The sequence below is a fragment of the Hordeum vulgare genome, chromosome 4H (assembly GCF_904849725.1).
Source record: "Hordeum vulgare subsp. vulgare chromosome 4H, MorexV3_pseudomolecules_assembly, whole genome shotgun sequence".
Taxonomy (NCBI): domain Eukaryota; kingdom Viridiplantae; phylum Streptophyta; class Magnoliopsida; order Poales; family Poaceae; genus Hordeum; species Hordeum vulgare.
Window position 1 is genome coordinate 43,850,647 of NC_058521.1, and position 16,452 is coordinate 43,867,098.

The following is a 16,452-nucleotide window of genomic DNA, read 5'->3' on the forward strand; positions in this document are numbered from 1 at the left end:
TTTGCTTTGAGAACACTTGATGTATGTCTTGCATGTGGATACCTGTAGTGACATTGGGGGTATTCAAGTGATTCACTTGATATATGTGATGGTATCAACTTGCGGATTCCGATGACCTTGGGGATCTACGCGTATGGGTAGATTGCACGTTTTCATACTATGCTCTCCGATAGAAATCTTGGGGTGCTCCTTGAAGTTCGTTGTGTTGGATTGAATATGATAGATCTGGAAATGTTTGATGCATGTCGCATAATTTACCCACGGATACTTGAGGTGACATTGGAGTATCTAGGTAACATTAGGGTTGATTGATATGTATCATGGATGTTATTCTAGTACAAACTCTAGGGTTGTTTGTGACACTTATATGAAGAGCTCAAAAGATGGACCAGAAAGAATAACTTTGAGGTGGTTCTACAACACACCAATTTCATCTTATTGTTCTCCGCTAGATAGGAACTTTGGAGTGATTCTTTGTTGCACGTTGAGGGATGATCATATGATTATATTATGTTAACATTGTTGAGAGATTGCAATAGTGAAAGTATGAACCCTAGGCCTTATTACCAAGCATTTATACAACGTTTTGCTCGTTGTTTACATTTGCTACCTTGTTGTTTTTATTTTTTCAGATTACAAAAACCTATATCTACTATCCATATTGCACTTGTATCACCATCTCTTCGCTGAACTAGTGCACCTATATAATTTTTCATTGTATTGGATGTGTTGGGGACACAAAAGATTTCTTGTATTTGATTGCAGGGTTGTTTGAGAGAGACCATCTTCATCATACACCTCCCACGAATTGATAAACCTTAGGACATCCACTTGAGGGAAATTTGCTATTGTCTTACAAAACTCTGCACTTGGAGGCCCAACAATGTTTACAAAAATATAGTTGCGTAGTAGACATCACGCCCCGTCAGATGCCCCGCGGCGCCGTTATGGTGGCTGCCCTTCCATTCTTTTCTTCCTCCGCCACCGACCCTTCCCCTCTACCGGTGCCACCCCTTCCCATTCTCTATGGCCCTACCTCCGCGACCAAATCTCATCTGACCCGCCGACGACTGCAGTCCCCTCCGGTGCCAGCCATTCCCTTCCTTCCCGCCCCTACGGTGGCCATCTCTTCTCCCTTCGGTGCCGACCCTTCCCTTCCTTCCCGTCAGAGCCCATCTCTTCTTCCTCGGCCCTCCTCAGCCACCCTGTCTTCTCTGGATGTGGCGGCCTCAGTGCCGCCGAAGCGTTCTTCCTAGCTCCAGCCAGTCACTTCCTCCCTTGCTCCAGCCAACCCTTGCTCTAATTCTTGTTCTTCCATCCCCATTTCCTTTTGTTCTATTCATTTGCTAACCACTGACGTATCCTCATGTTGTAGGTTGGCCTAAAAATTGGAACTCCTCTAGTATGAAACTATGAATATGATGCAATTTTGTGGACAAATATGTGGTCTGATGCATGCTTATGTGGTCTAATGCTTGCTTGTGTGTGATGTTCCTGTTTTGATGCATATGTAATGTTGCATTGCAATTCCATAGTTTGACATCCAAACACGATTCTGTATTAAAACCTCGAGACGATTCCATGAGCAAATTCAATGAACATCCAAACAACCAAATTTGTATTCATGTCCATTACAGTTTCCTGGCTGAATTGGAATTGAAACCAATACAATATAGAGGCCTTCAATACAGACATCCAAACACAGCAAAAGCCTTCTTTGCTTCGGATTGTCCCTCTGTAATTCAGGTTCGAGCATTGGTACGGTGACCACCGATATCTAGGTTTTGGCGGACAGTTTCTCATCTTATAGTTTTCTTCACGTAAATCTTGTGTCAAATGTCATGGCTTATGCATTATCAGAATTGTGCGCTTCACCTGGTAATTCTATCATGCGTAATGTGACTCTGAATTGCATCCAGGAAATTCGTTGTAATGATATTCATTAATCAAAGGGAGAGGGGTCTTGTGGATTCTTGATGGATGAGAGAGATTGGAATGCAGTGGAGATACAGATTATATGGATGAGAGAGATTGGAATGCAGTGGATTCTTGAACTGGCTGTCATCACCACTAACTTCAGTTTATATGGTCGTAGAGATACAGATTATGCCACTTTGCAATTTACGGGCAAAGCTGTCCTTTGGCTTCTAACACCCGGAGCACAACGTACCACTTTAGTTGCTTTAGTTTCCTGCAGCTCCATTTTTAACATTATTGCATGGTAAAAAAGGAAAAGCTCCACACTTATAACAAGAGAAGATCCATGTCCAATGCACAGGTTATAGCTTGAGAACATTACATTGAACAGATTCCGTACTTAATACAAGCATTAAACAGCATAGTGCTAAAATCACCAAATCACCATGGCTATAAACAGTAGAGAGAGCTTCTTCATCCCTCTACCTTTTCTTCTGCAGAAGTGCAGATATGACTACTTCTCTATGATGGCTTACCAAGAGAATGGATTATTTCGCCTTTACATCAGCTTATCACAGCAGTAACAATGTTCCTTGCATGTGAAGAGAACAGCTTTCAATATGCCAGTGGGGTTCAACAGTAAGCTTTCATCAAGCTAATATATTCTCCAAAAGTTAATACTGTACCCAAACCAGAATCCCCATACAACAGGACATGTACGATGCGATAGATCAACACAATTTAATAATTTTAAGAATGACGTTATAAAACACAAACAGACTTTAACTTCTAAATGCAACATGAAAATTTTCAAGAACGAAAAGTAAGTACTGTATCATTATTGATATTGTGCATAAAGGATAGTGAGCAATATGACAGATAGAGGTCAGCTTTTGAAAGTCAGAAGAACCAAGAGTCACATCTCATGTATTTATATGCATTGGGAATGGCAACTATCAGCTTGGCATTTCCTATGAAATAAATAATACGATGGAGAAAAGAGTTAGATCAGTAGTGCATACCAGGTGCTCCACTAGAGAAACTAAAAACTGAAGACTACAGAAATAAAGGCATCAAGTCTCTATGCAGTGACTACCAACCTTATGGTAACAGATGGAGTACAAGTTAGGAAGCCTGACCATTTTACAAATCCTACATCATCCGTGCTAAACAGATCATGCATGGAGCAGCAACGAGAGTACCATGATTTTTTTCCTCACTTCCAATGACATTTTCAAAAGCTGGGTATCTGCTGTTTTCTATTTCCAGATACATAATCAATGTGGCGACCTATCAAATATTTTTCCTCAATGATCATAGATTCTTCTAACTTGAAATGAGCCTTCCATAAGTTGCCAGCTTTCATCAAACTATCTTGTTTGCTTCCCAATGAGATCAGCTCTGACTCTCATCAAACTATCTTTTTTGCTTCCCAATGAGACCAGCTCTGATCACCATATCATGATCAGGGCATTATAATTGACCTCAACCTTAAGGTAGGCTCTAGGACTTGCTTTAATCAAGGCTGTGGTCTATGCTGGAATACCTTCCAAAGACGTGGTGTCCCAGAACTCCAATTTGTTACATGTTTGTTCAAGATGCTATTTGGTTGGCAGAATGCATTGCAATTCATACATGCACTTGCGCAATATCAAACACAATTCAAAATCGGTACCAGTTGGCATTCTCAACAGAGCTAATGAAGTGATTCCACAACCAACTTCATGTCCTTCACATTCTCCTCAGTGCTCTCATGCTTCGTGGGCTTAAACAGCTTCCACAACCCCACCGGATGCTGCCGCCTCACCTCTTCCTTCCTTTCCCTGACCAGGCCCCCGAAAATCCTCTCGCACTCCGGGTATGGCTTCACGAACAGATTGTAGAACCTGAGCCGGCTGAATCTCACATAATGCTTCATCTCAATGGGGTCCCCAAGCCCACCCACCGACGCCAAATACTCCACCACATTGTGCCGCGGGATGATCGACCTGTCGAGATTTATCCCCAAGAACTCTGGGTACTCCACCAGCCAACCAATCTCAAACCCCATCCTGCCCACCAAGAACTCCAATTTCCTCTCCACATCCTCCAGGCTATATAAAATTGCCCGGGGCTCAACGGAGATCACCCTCAGCGCGTCCCGCCGGCTCAGCCCGCGCTCGTGCAGGAGCTCCACCCGCCGCCTCGTGGCGATTGCGGCGCCGAGCACGCCGTGGGAGAGGACCTGGTCCTTGATGGCCGCCCGGCAGCGGAGCTCGTCCAGGAGCTCGACGAGGCGGGACGGCTCGCCCGGCTCCATGGAGAGGAGCCCGTCGGGGTCGGACCCGAGGGCGTTCTTGATCTCGTCCGCCGGGAGGCGCAGGCCGCGGAGTTCTTGGAGAAGGTGGCCCAGACGGTGGGTGTTATGGACGCGGCGGAGCAGGGAGGTGGCCTCGGCGGTGGTGAGGCCGGCCGCGCGGTGGAGAAGATGGTGCAGGTCGGCGGTGGCGGCGGCGGCTCGTGGGCGTGGTTGCGTTTGCGGTGGGTGGGTGGTTGCTGCGGGGTCACTGAGGATGCGTTGGATGCGGAGGAGCTCGCGGAGGTCGTGAGATGAGGCGGAGGTGGAGAGGGTATTGGAGTGGTGGAGGGAGCGGGGGAGGCGGTGGTGAAGGGCTCGTAGAGCGAAAGCCATGGCGAGGTCGAGCGCCGCCGCGTCTACCGGCTTGGTTCCTCTGAGGTAGCAGGGAGCAGGGGATCCCACGCATGCGTGAGGGGCAGACCTGACCAAAATGGCCCGTGCCACGCTTACAGGCCCAGGCACGGCACATTAGTTAAAAACCAGCAAAAGGGCCCATGCGTTGCAACGGAAGAAAGAAATACCACACGGCACACGCTTTTAATTTATAAAAAATGTCTATAATTTGAGAATTTATAGTTACGATACAAATAAAGATGGTCTTATCTTAAAAAATGCAGTTCAAAATTTCACAGGTCTTCTATTTTAACACGGCTTGCATGTAGATTTAATACGTATAAAGAATCAGTCAAGTGACCTTCAGTTTCATCTGTAATCCTGATTTTGTTGACGTGTTCATACCCAACCCGGATGAGTACCGGTATGAAAGAAAGACGAATAATGACTTATTTATTAAGATTGCACCCTAGATAGTATTTTTATTAAACGTTTAATAGATAAAATAATACCATATTTAAATTCTACATATTTTTCTAATCAAATTTCATGTATAATATGTTAAATTTGGAGTTACGGTTTAAAAGATATGAGTATTTTAAAAAATATTTAATATATACTACGAGTTTAATGTCATAAACAGTAAGGACTTTTTTATAAAATCACCTCGGTGGGTTTTCCAACGAAAGCGATAGCCTCTTTATTATTAGGTAAAGATAATAATAGGCCGGCCCGGGGCCCGTTTATCTCTTATGGGCAGCATGCTTTTGGGTCTGTATATTAAAAATAATCCTGAAAAAATAAAAATGTCTAAAATCATTACTTAGCGAGTACACCTTTCAACAATTACTCCCACCTTCACAGGTTGCGACAAGTGACGCACTGCATGCGTGTCACTTGTCGCAACCTGGGAGTTTTTCTTTTTTTTTGTTCTGTATTTTCAAAACGTTTTATCTCTTAAATCGTGCGTCCAAATCTTGAACCGTTTACACGGTTGGCTTTCTCGCGTCGAGATCATCAAAACTAGATCCCATGTTGATAGGTTTTGACGAACTTTTTTTCACGAAAAAACTGAAAGAAAAAAACTGAATGAAAAAATCGTGCTTCACTCGATACAGAAAACATGTTTTCCCCTTTCCGAGAAGCACAGGTCGTGCCTCTCGCGAAGGCAAAACTGTGTCTCTCGCGAAAGAAAAACCGCGCCTCTCGCGGGAAAAAAGAGAGTAGAAAACGCGTTTTTCCCCTTTTCGGGACAGGCACGGGCGTGCCTCTCGCGAAGGCAAAACCGTGCCTCTCTAAAAAAACACATTTTTTTTCACTTTCGGGAGAGGCACGGACGTGCCTCTCGCGAAGGCAAAACTGTGCCTTTCGCGTAAGCAAAATCGTGCCTCTCACGAAAAACAAACAGAAAACATGTTTTTTCCTTTTTCGAGAGGCACGGCGTGCTTCTCGCGAATGCAAAACCTTGTCTCTCGCAAAAAAATACAGCAAACACGTTTTTCCTCTCTTTCCGAGAGGCATAGCCGTGCCTCCCACGAAGGCAAAACCGTGCCTCTCGCGGAAGCAAAACCATGTCCCTTGCAAAAAAACAAAAAACGTGTTTTTTTCATAAAAAAACAGAGAACGCGATTTTTTCGCGAAAAAAATTTGAACTTTTTTTCTGTCCAAAAGTTACAAAGACCGATGAAAAACCGAAACACCAAAAAACCCAAAAAAAACACTCTAAAAAACAAAAAACACGTGCGAAAAAATAAAAAAAGCAAAATACGAAGGAAACGTTCAGAGCGCGACACATGCCGAAGGCTAAGAACGCGCCAAGTGACGACGCGCGAGGGTGATCACTCGGAGGCTCTTGAAGAAGTGCTCACTAACTAGTTGCTCTTCGGACTGGCACATCGGCCTAGCCTCAAACGTGTCGGGCATGACCCATTTAGCCATGTGGGACGGGCCCATGACACATTGGGGATAGGTGTTAATGGGTTTGCACACCAGACACGGCATACGTGGCTAGGTATGAGACAATTGAGGAGTAATAACTACTTTTTTAAGATAAAGGGGATGAGAACTTTTTTGCGTTGATATTTGGATTATATTGATTAAGAAAAACAAGTACTCTAGTGTCGGTTCTGGACGCGTGGCCGGTAGAGTCGTCGGCTCGTGTAGAGTGTGGTCTCGGGGCCGATGTGTGTCAGTTGCTGTGGTTTCTAAGTCGGAGTGGCGACTCCGGGTAATTTGGTAGGGTGGCAACTCTGGTCGTTTGGATGACAGGGAAGTCAGCTCGTTGGGTACGCAGCCTCGGGGCTGATGTGTGTTTCATTGTACCGCATCTCCCTCTCGCTGCACCGCTCGCCTCGTGTCTCTCTTCCGGTGGCGGCGGCGTAGCGAGGCGCGATGGCTGCTCTGGTGCATGTGCGGCTCGGTGGGCTGAGGTGCGCTGGGTCGGTGGATGGAGTGTGTGCGGCGGCCAGAGGTCAAGGACGAGCAGGGGTGGCGGCCGGCTGCCGGGGTTCGCGTGTGGTAGGCATGGGCTGTCGGCTGGCTGAATGCGCGGAGGTGGTAGTAGCAGCCACAAGCTGTTTGTGCTCCTTTTCTCTGAATTTTGCCTTAGACAGCAGCAATAGCACAGTCACGGACAGGATCAGCAATGCTATGTGTATTTCCCCCTTCTGAATTTCTCTCCGGTCTATACTTGCATTTTGCCCTCTGTCTGTTTGCGTCATCTAGCTGCGACTGTGATGTGTATCTTTACGCTTTCAATATTGGCATATTTGGGGATTGTCCTTGTGACTTACTTCCTGCATTGCCCTTTCCACCAGGTGCTAAGGCTGGACGCTGCAATCTGTAAGGAAGAGAAGGAGGCGGTTTCTGCAGCTGAGATGTGTAATTTAGATGGCATAGGCGGTGTGGTCATTGATGGTAAAGCGGAAGGAAAGAGCAAAAGGAAGAGGAAACGGCATGGTGAAGGTGAAGTCGAGGAGGAAAATGACATGTCGAATGCGGAAAGCTAGAGAGCATGGGCTATCGTGAGATGCAGGCTTTGGCCAGGGCACGTGGGCTCAATGCTAATGGGGGCAAGAAGGATGTTCTACAGAGGTTGCTCTCCATCCGTGGTACTTCTGTTGTGGATTGTGGTATTCAGGACAAGAAGGAAGTAGTAGAAGGTTTGTTTGTCTATTAATTTCCTTATATTGGTTATTGAGTGGTAGGATCTGAACTTTACATGAGAATTAACTGTTCACTGTGTATTGGTGCAGTTGATGATGGGAAGGTTGAGGAGTTGAAAAGGAAAATATAGTCACAGATGTGATGCTGGATGCGGCACAGTTACAGGGCACGAGCTACCGGGAGCTGCAGGCTTTGGCCAAGGCACGGGGACTCGCGTCAAATGGGATCAAGAAGGATGTTATTGAGAGGTTGCTATTAACCCCTGCTAATTCTGCAGCAGTTGCTGATGGTGGTTTCCAAGACAAGAAGAAACTTACAAAAGGTTTGTTGATCTATTAATTTCTTGTATTGGTCACCGGAGGGTGAGGTTTGAACTTTACCCGTGCAATAGTTTTTTGGCATGGTCGTTGATGTATTTTGTTGGTGTAGGTGGTGTTGGGGAGGTTTAAGAGGAGGTGAAAAAGGAGAAGATTGTCAAAGCTATGAAGAAAGGTGCTGCAGTGCTGGATGAGCACATCCCTGATGATATAAAAATGACCTATCATGTATTGAAAGTGGTGCGTGAGTTCATTATTGGTTATTTTCTCTTACCCATATTGTACCGTGGATGTGTGCACTTCAATTGAAACCATGGTTCACTAAACACCTACTTCCTGTGCAGTATGCATGATGGGTGAGTTCAGAGCAAAACATGATCTCTCCATGAATGTCAAACTTAGACAATTCCTCTAACCAAATTTAATATTCTCATTCATATGGTATCTGATGCATTACATCATGTTCTGGTTGTCACTTTGGCTGTAAATATTCATAGATGTGATATACTATGGCGTCACCCAAATATACCAGCTTAGCAGGCCTAATTTACCATGTGTTAAGAGAACAGACCGACAAAAAAATGAATGGCATCCTTCTTGTATCGTCTTAGTATTCATTATGCACAGTAGCTACAAAGCATTCATCTTAGTATTCAGTATGTACAATAGCTACCTTGATCAATTATCTGTTCTTTCTACTATTTTTTTCACATCTTCGTTATACATATTTTATTGCAGGGTGACGAGATTTATGATGCCACCTTGAACCAGACTAATGTTGGAGACAACAGTAATATGTTTTATATAACTCAAGCTTTAGGTTCGTCCTGCAACTGCAAGTCACTGTTGCTTACTAGCACTAGCACCACGAATCTATGAATGATGGGTCACATAAAATAGAAAATTAAATAGTGTTTGTTAACTGTAGAATCTGATGCTGGTGGAAGCTTCATCGTTTTCAATAGATGGGGCAGAGTAGGGGCACGAGGTCAACAAAAGCTACATCCCTATTCAACACGAGACGAAGCAATATATGAGTTCGAAGGAGAGTTTGAGGACAAAACTAAGAACAGTTGGTCCAACCGCAAAAATTTCGAGTGTTATGCAAAGAAATACACATGGCTTGAAATGGACTATGGTGAAGTCGACAAGGAAACAGTGAGATTTGGCTTTTAATACTTACATTGTAGTTTAGCACCTTTATTGTTTTTAATCCTCTGGTCTTCAAATTTCAGACTCAGGTTCAAAAGAAAGGTTCCATTACGGATGAGATAAAAGTGACAAAGCTTGAAACTCGAACTGCTCAATTCATATCCCTCATTCGCAATATAAGTATGATGAAGCAACAAATGATGGAAATTGGTAAGTAACTTGACACTTGCTGCTTTTTCAACTCACATGAGCACCATAACATTCATCTGCATATGTACTACTTAGGTTTCCATGATTCAGGAATTATAACTAATCTTCATTTCCTCAACCTAACTTTTTCTGCATCATTATTCCCATTTGAACACATATGTGCTCCAATTAGAACACAAGTAGGTGTACATGAGATTGAAAGCACATGTGGGTGTAAGAGTAATACTAATAGGTAGAATCACAACAGAAGTATCAGCCCCTATCTCTAGATCATCCTATGTGCGTGTGCATACAAAAATTCAGAGTCCCAAGGGCTGATTAGAGAGAGATAAATGACCGTTGTGTATTGTCATCAAATTTATTAATTTGTCAACTTAGTATACTGATTTCCTTCTTTTCCTTTGACAGTCTCACCGCACACAAAGTCCAAGGAGATGAACGGAAGGCTGTGTGGACGCAGCTGGAATGATAAAAGAGTACAACATGTGGTAAGCTATGTCTCTAAACAAAGTAGATGAGAGCTATAGTCTTTACAAGTTGTAGTATAAAGATTGCTTTTGTAGTGCAATTGTCTGTGGGGTGTTCGATAAGTTGTACGTTTGCAGATGGTAACCTGGTTAGGATTATGTTTACTCCTTCTGATGATCATGTTTGCATAGACCAAGGTTGCAGAGCCTTCGAGCTCGATTCCGCCAGACCCCCATAATTTAACCTCTCCCTCAATAGTTTCCTTGCATTTTTTAAGATTTGCATTAGGCGTGTATGCATTAAAGCTAGATGAGATCTACATAGTATGAAAATATGCCTATAAATCATATGTGATGATCTGCAGATGAATGAAAGAGTGGATAAGCTAGAGAGATGGACGGACAAGGAGAAGCTAAAAGAACAAAGTAAGGTGGAGCACACATAGCTCTTCTGCAAGTTGAATTCTAATCTAAGTTGTTGAACATAAAACGGAAAAGAAAATTCTCAAGGTTGTCATGAACGCCAAGCCTCTTTGAGGTTCATGTTGTAAGGTCATTTGAATTTTAATGTATGGTAACTCCGTGTATTCTGAAAATAATTCGGCACTTTTATTTTTTTATGAGTCATCTCTCTAATATTTGGCACCAACACACTCCTAGCAGGAATGCGATCGATGCTACCGCCCCACTCCTCGAGTGGTCTTGGCGCCACAGTCTCCTGCATATTACCTTGAGTCATCGTTGTATCCTGCGCTATCTCCTCCAGCTATCATAAAAACAATTTTATGCCACACATAAATCAGGGGAAACAAATGCACCGCCTAGGTGGAACATTTGTGGTATTAGATCTTAGATTAAATAAGTACCTTAGTTTGCATTCATTGACTGGCCATGCTTCTGACCAGCAGTGAGAACCACTTGATCTCGAAGCTCGATGTCATCGATGGCTACTCCGGCAATTGATATATGTGGTTGGTATTTATCTTAATGCATTAGTATTGTGGTAAATTTGTCAATTTTTCATCCTTTTGAGTTCAAAAAATTTGATTTGTTATTGTGTTTAGAGTTAGGAGGAACTAAGCTTTTCTTATGAAGTTGGATGAATTTGAAGGTTGGTTTTTAGGCTCACCATTTTGTGGATAACATAATTTTAGCAAGTCAAGTGCCGAGGGAGGCGACATTAAGTTATTATAGTTTAAGTGCTTAAGGCATTTGATTCCATCTTTTGATAAAAATACACTATCTAGCTAGCACCTTTGCACCATGACCATAACTTGGAGGTTTGGGAGAGATGGTCAAATGGTCAGGTTTTGGTTTTCTCGAACAAAATTAGATGCATGTACGGTGACTATCATGTTGAGATAGCACTACTTTTTGATAATTGGTTATCTTTCACTTAATTGGCTCTCTTTTACATAGAGTACCATGTTGAAGAAAACGTAATAATAATATTGTTTATACGATGTTGATTAAGGTCAATATCATTTCTTGAGGCTGAAGCTCTCTTGCGGGCATGTCATTATTTTCGTTGAGCCTTTCCACTATATTTATTTGACGTATATGTTTCTATAAGAGTTCGAACAAGTGATGGCGACACCGATGACTTTCCGATTAGAATAGGGCTACACCAAGGGTCAGCTTTGAGCCCTTATCTTTTTGATTTGGTGATGGATGAGGTCACAAGGGATATACAAGGAGATATCCCATGGTGTACGCTCTTTGCGGATGATGTGGTGCTAGTCGATGATAGCCGAACGGGGGTTAATAGAAAGTTAGAGTTATGGAGGCGGACTCTAGAATCGAAAGGTTTTAGGCTCAGTAGAACTAAAATTGAATACATGAGGTGCGGTTTTAGTGCTACTAGGCACGAGGATGGAGAGGTTAGCCTTGGTGGGCAGGTGGTACCGGAGAGAGACACGTTTCGATATTTGGGGTCCATGTTGCAGAAGGATGGCGATATCGATGAAGACGTGGACCACCGAATCAAGGCTAGGTGGATGAAGTGGCGCCAAGCTTCTGGCGTACTCTATACAAGAGAGTGCCACAAAAGCTAAAAGGCAGGTTTTATAGGACAGCTATCCGACCTACGATGTTGTATGGCGCCGAGTGTTGGCCAACCAAGAGACGACATATCCAATAGTTAGGTGTAGCAGAGATGCGCATGTTGAGATGGATATGTGGCCACACAAGGAAGGATCGGGTACAAAATGACGATATACGAGAGAGACTTGGGGTAGCACCGATTGAAGAGAAGCTGGTCCAGCATCGTCTCAGATGGTTTGGACATATTCAACGGAGGCCACCGGAAGTGCCGGTGCATAGCGGACGGATAAAGCGTGCTGAGAATGTTAAGAGGGGTCGTGGTAGACCAAACTTGACATGGGAGGAGTCCGTTAAGAGAGACCTGAAGGTTTGGAATATCGACAAAGACTTAGCCATGGACAGGGGTGCGTGGAAGTTAGCTATCCACGTTCCAAAGCCATGACTTGGCTTCGAGATCTTATGGGTTTCAACTCTAGCCTACACCAACTTGTTTGGGACTGAAAGGCTTGGTTGTTGTTGTTGTTGTTGTTGTTGTATATGTTTCTATAAGAGTACTTAGTCTTTGTGCTACATGTTGGAAGGAATTAAATTTCTTATGTGCTACAACATGGAATGACTAATTAATAGTTTTACTAGGCTTTCTTGGCAACCACTCTTTCTAGGTCCGCTGAAAATTTATTACTCACGGTTCTTTACATTGTTCGTTCTTGAACTACCTTTGCCTGGTGTGTCTAAGCCAAAGTGAAATAATATGTTTCAAGAGACATTTCTTTAATATGAGCAATGGCGCTTGCTTCTCATGTTCCTCTTGAATTGTGTGCCCATGATTTTTTTATCAAGATAGGCCTATTAATTAAAAACTAAAATGCAAACCCGATTCATGTACAAATATTACTTTCATGACAAATCATTTGCTCCTAAAAATATGGTGTAGCGTTATGATCTCCACTTACATTTTGTTAATTTGTCGCAAAATATTACAACCACAGGACAAGTACTCACGCTCGCAGCTTCACTACCAAATGCAAGTTTGTTGGAAAGACAAAGAAATGCCATATTAAGTTGAGAGTTGAAGCACACGACAGACAAAGGGGTTATTGGAGGGTTGCATGGAGGTCATGGGAGGAACAAAGTGTGAGTAACAAGCCAACATTTTAGTTGTGCGTCTGTAGGTACCATGCTTCATGAGTGTTTGATGCACTAGATGGGATGTGTGGGAGGTAGCTTCGTAGTTTATGCCTAAGTCCTTTTAGCCAAGCAATGTGTAGTTCATGATATGCGAGGATATTTTTTGAGTAACGCTATGCAAGAATGTCATGTGTGCTGGGGGTTTTCATGTGTATTTTTCCTTTGGCTATCTGTTGTATGCATGAGACAACCTTTTTATAATATACCTTTTTCTCTCACATGAAGAAAAAACTTGCACCTGTTTTAATTACTAGCACAATAAATAATCATGGTGAATGTTGTTTTAGTACCACTTAATTTGTTTCCGGTGCAGTTCGCTAATTCTTTTGAGTATTTCACTTATTTTTAAAAACGGTGTGTCATGTTTTTGTCTGTAATTTTCTATCAATGTTTCCTGAATTTTGATCAAGCTGTATTATGTGATTATTATGTGCTTTCTTTGGACAGTGGACATGTTGGAAGGTAGCATTTTTATGGAATGCATGTTATCTTTATTTGTAATATGTGGTTTACAACCATGTCATTTTTAATCATACATACAATGGGCTTTCATGTCTCGCGGTCCGTTTCATCCATTTGCTATGTAGTGCACAAAAAGTAACCAACAATGCTAGGGCAAGTAGATGAAGATAAGATTACTAATAAAATATTCCAAAATGTTAAACTCACCAATGCCAAAACAGGAGACAAAAAGAATTATTTCATTCAATAAAAAATGGGTACAAGTATACAATTTTGAACAGGAGGTTTAAACAAACTGGCGAGACTGAAGATCGATGGAAAGTGGGGTGAGGATTAATGTCTCATTTCTAGGAGAGGATAATTTTAGATCGATGGAAAGTGGGGTGAGGAGGAATGTATTCTTTCTAGAAGAGGATAATTCTAGATCGATGGAAAGTGTGGTAAGAATAATGTTTTCTTTTAGGAGAGGATAATTCTGGAGACACAATTATTGTCGAGAAGAGTGGACATGAGATAGAATCATGACAGCTTGTTCGATAAATATTGTTGACTTAAAAAAAATGTTTCATACCTATATTTTTATCCCGTGGCAACACACGGGAATTCGACTAGTGTGTGCCAGAAGGTAACGTTCTTGCTGGGCCGACAAGGATGTTGTTTCCTTTGAGAGGGTGGGTGGGTGGGGGGTATGTGACATCACGGTTTAATGCAAATGATAGGCTACCCATATCAACAAAGTGCATCTTCTTTTTTGTGAGCCCATCCAAAAAAACCCTTAAAGTCAAGTGTGCTTGGCTTGAAGAAATTTGAGCATGGGTGATCATCCGGGAAGTTGATCCAGGTCCGCACGAGTGAGATGCGGGAAAGACTAGTGTTGGTATGTGGGGGCCAATCAAGATCCCAGGTGCAACGACCAGGAACCGACGGGTTTGATCGGGGTGTTTTAATGCCAATCCATAGGCGTCCTTGGCGTTGGATGAGACCCTTGTAATCCTCGTACCCACCCTCATCGAGATTGTGGACTGCTAGCCATGCGAGCATGCCCCGAGCGTCCGAATTAGTGGTGTAGGAGTTTGCCACCTGTTGCACCACAGGTGGGTTGGCATTGGAAAAGGGCGTTGAGGCTGATGGTCGTGTCCATGTGCGTTAGGCATCCACAACACCATTGTTGATGTAGATAATTAGGTTTGGGCTGTGCAACACTCAATATTGATTGGGTGCACTAGACACGTATATATAGGTACAAGATGGGCCTCTACCTCAACTATACAAGGAACTAGGAGGTGGGCCTATGACATAATATACATGCACAAATATATATTCAACAACCCCTGCAGTCGAAGCGTCGGCAGAGACACAGAGACTAGAACGGAACTCCTCAAAGGTGGAAGTGGGCAGTCCCTTAGTCATCACATCGGCGAACTGTTGTGCGGTCAGAACATGAAGAACCCGGATGTGACCAAGGGCGACCTGTTCGTGCACAAAGTGTATTCAAGCTCGATGTGCTTCGTCCGACGATGATGAACGGGGTTGGAAGAAAGGTACACAACAAAGACATTGTCACAGTAGACAACCGCGGCCTTGGTGACACCATGATGCAACTCCTGTAGAAGCTGTCAAAGCCAGGAACACTCGGCAACTGCGTTAGCCACTGCTCGGTACTCGGCCTCAGCACTAGAGCGCGAGACGGTGGGTTCTTGTTTGGACGACCATGAGACGAGTGAAGGACCACGATAGACGCAATAGCTGGACATGGAGCATCGTGTATCACGACAACCAGCCCAATCAACATCAGAATAGGCCTCCAGATCCAAAGAAGGAGATGCAGTGAGTGTGAGTCCGAGGGACATCGTGCCACGGATATACTAGAGAATCCATTTCGCAAGCGTCGAGTGGGAATCATGATGGGCGTGCATATGGAGGCACACCTGCTGCACAACATACTGTAAGTCTGGTCTGGTGTGTGTGACATACTAAAGAGCACCAACAATGGAGTGATAGAATGGAGCATCCGACACCAGTGAACCCTCGTGAGCAGAAACCTTGGCCTTCGTGTCAATAGGAGTAGCGATAGGATGACAGTTAAGCATGCCAACATGCTCAAGCAGCTCATGCGCATACTTCTGTTGATGGAGAAAGAAGCCGTCAGGTCGCTGAACAACCTCAATGCCAAGAAAGAAATGAAGAGCTCCCAAATCCTTGATTGCAAACTTGTTACGGATCCGCATAGTAATCTGCTGAAGAAGGTCTGCGGAAGAGGCCGTTAGGATGATGTCATCGACATATAGGAGAAAATATGCAATCATCTCGCCGTGGTGGAGAACAAACAAAGAGGTGTCCGAGCGAGTAACACAGAAGCCCGGTGTGTGTAGAAAACCAGCGATACGATGGTACCAAGCGCGTGGAGTTTGCTTAAGGCCGTAGAGAGACTCGGACAACAAGCACACATGACTAGTATGAGCGGCGTCCATGAAACCAGTGGGTTGCTCACAGTAAACCTGCTCAGCAAGCTGACCATGAAGGAAGGCGTTGGAGACATCCATCTGATGAACAAGCCACTCACAGGATACCGCTAACTTCAGAATGGTGCGGATCATCCCTGGTTTCACAACCGGCGCAAACGTCTCGGTGAAGTCGATACCAACTCGCTGACGGAAAACACATACCACCCAACAAGCCTTGTAGCGCTCAAGAGTGCCTTTTGAGCGGGTCTTATGGCGAAATACCCACCTGCCGCTGATGACGTTGGCGCGAGGAGGCCGCGGAACCAAAGTCCAGGTGCGGTTCCACTGAAGGGCGTCAAACTCTTCCTGCATCGCAGCTATGAGTGAGGATCAGTGAGGATCACGGAGGGGTGCCC

The 16,452-nt window shown here is 43.8% G+C and overlaps 1 protein-coding gene and 1 pseudogene across 1 annotated transcript; one reads left to right on the forward strand and one right to left on the reverse strand.

Moving 5' to 3' along the window:
* Nucleotides 1-2,808: 2,808 nt before the first annotated feature.
* On the reverse strand, nt 2,809-4,703 carry LOC123447799 (transcription termination factor MTERF15, mitochondrial-like). The gene has a single exon (XM_045124475.1). It carries the CDS (start codon nt 4,586-4,588, stop codon nt 3,614-3,616), a length of 975 nt encoding a protein of 324 aa, XP_044980410.1. The 5' UTR covers nt 4,589-4,703; the 3' UTR covers nt 2,809-3,613.
* A 2,276-nt stretch (nt 4,704-6,979) lies between these two features.
* LOC123450241 lies at nt 6,980-10,345 on the forward strand (annotated as a pseudogene).
* The last annotated feature ends 6,107 nt before the right edge of the window (nt 10,346-16,452 follow it).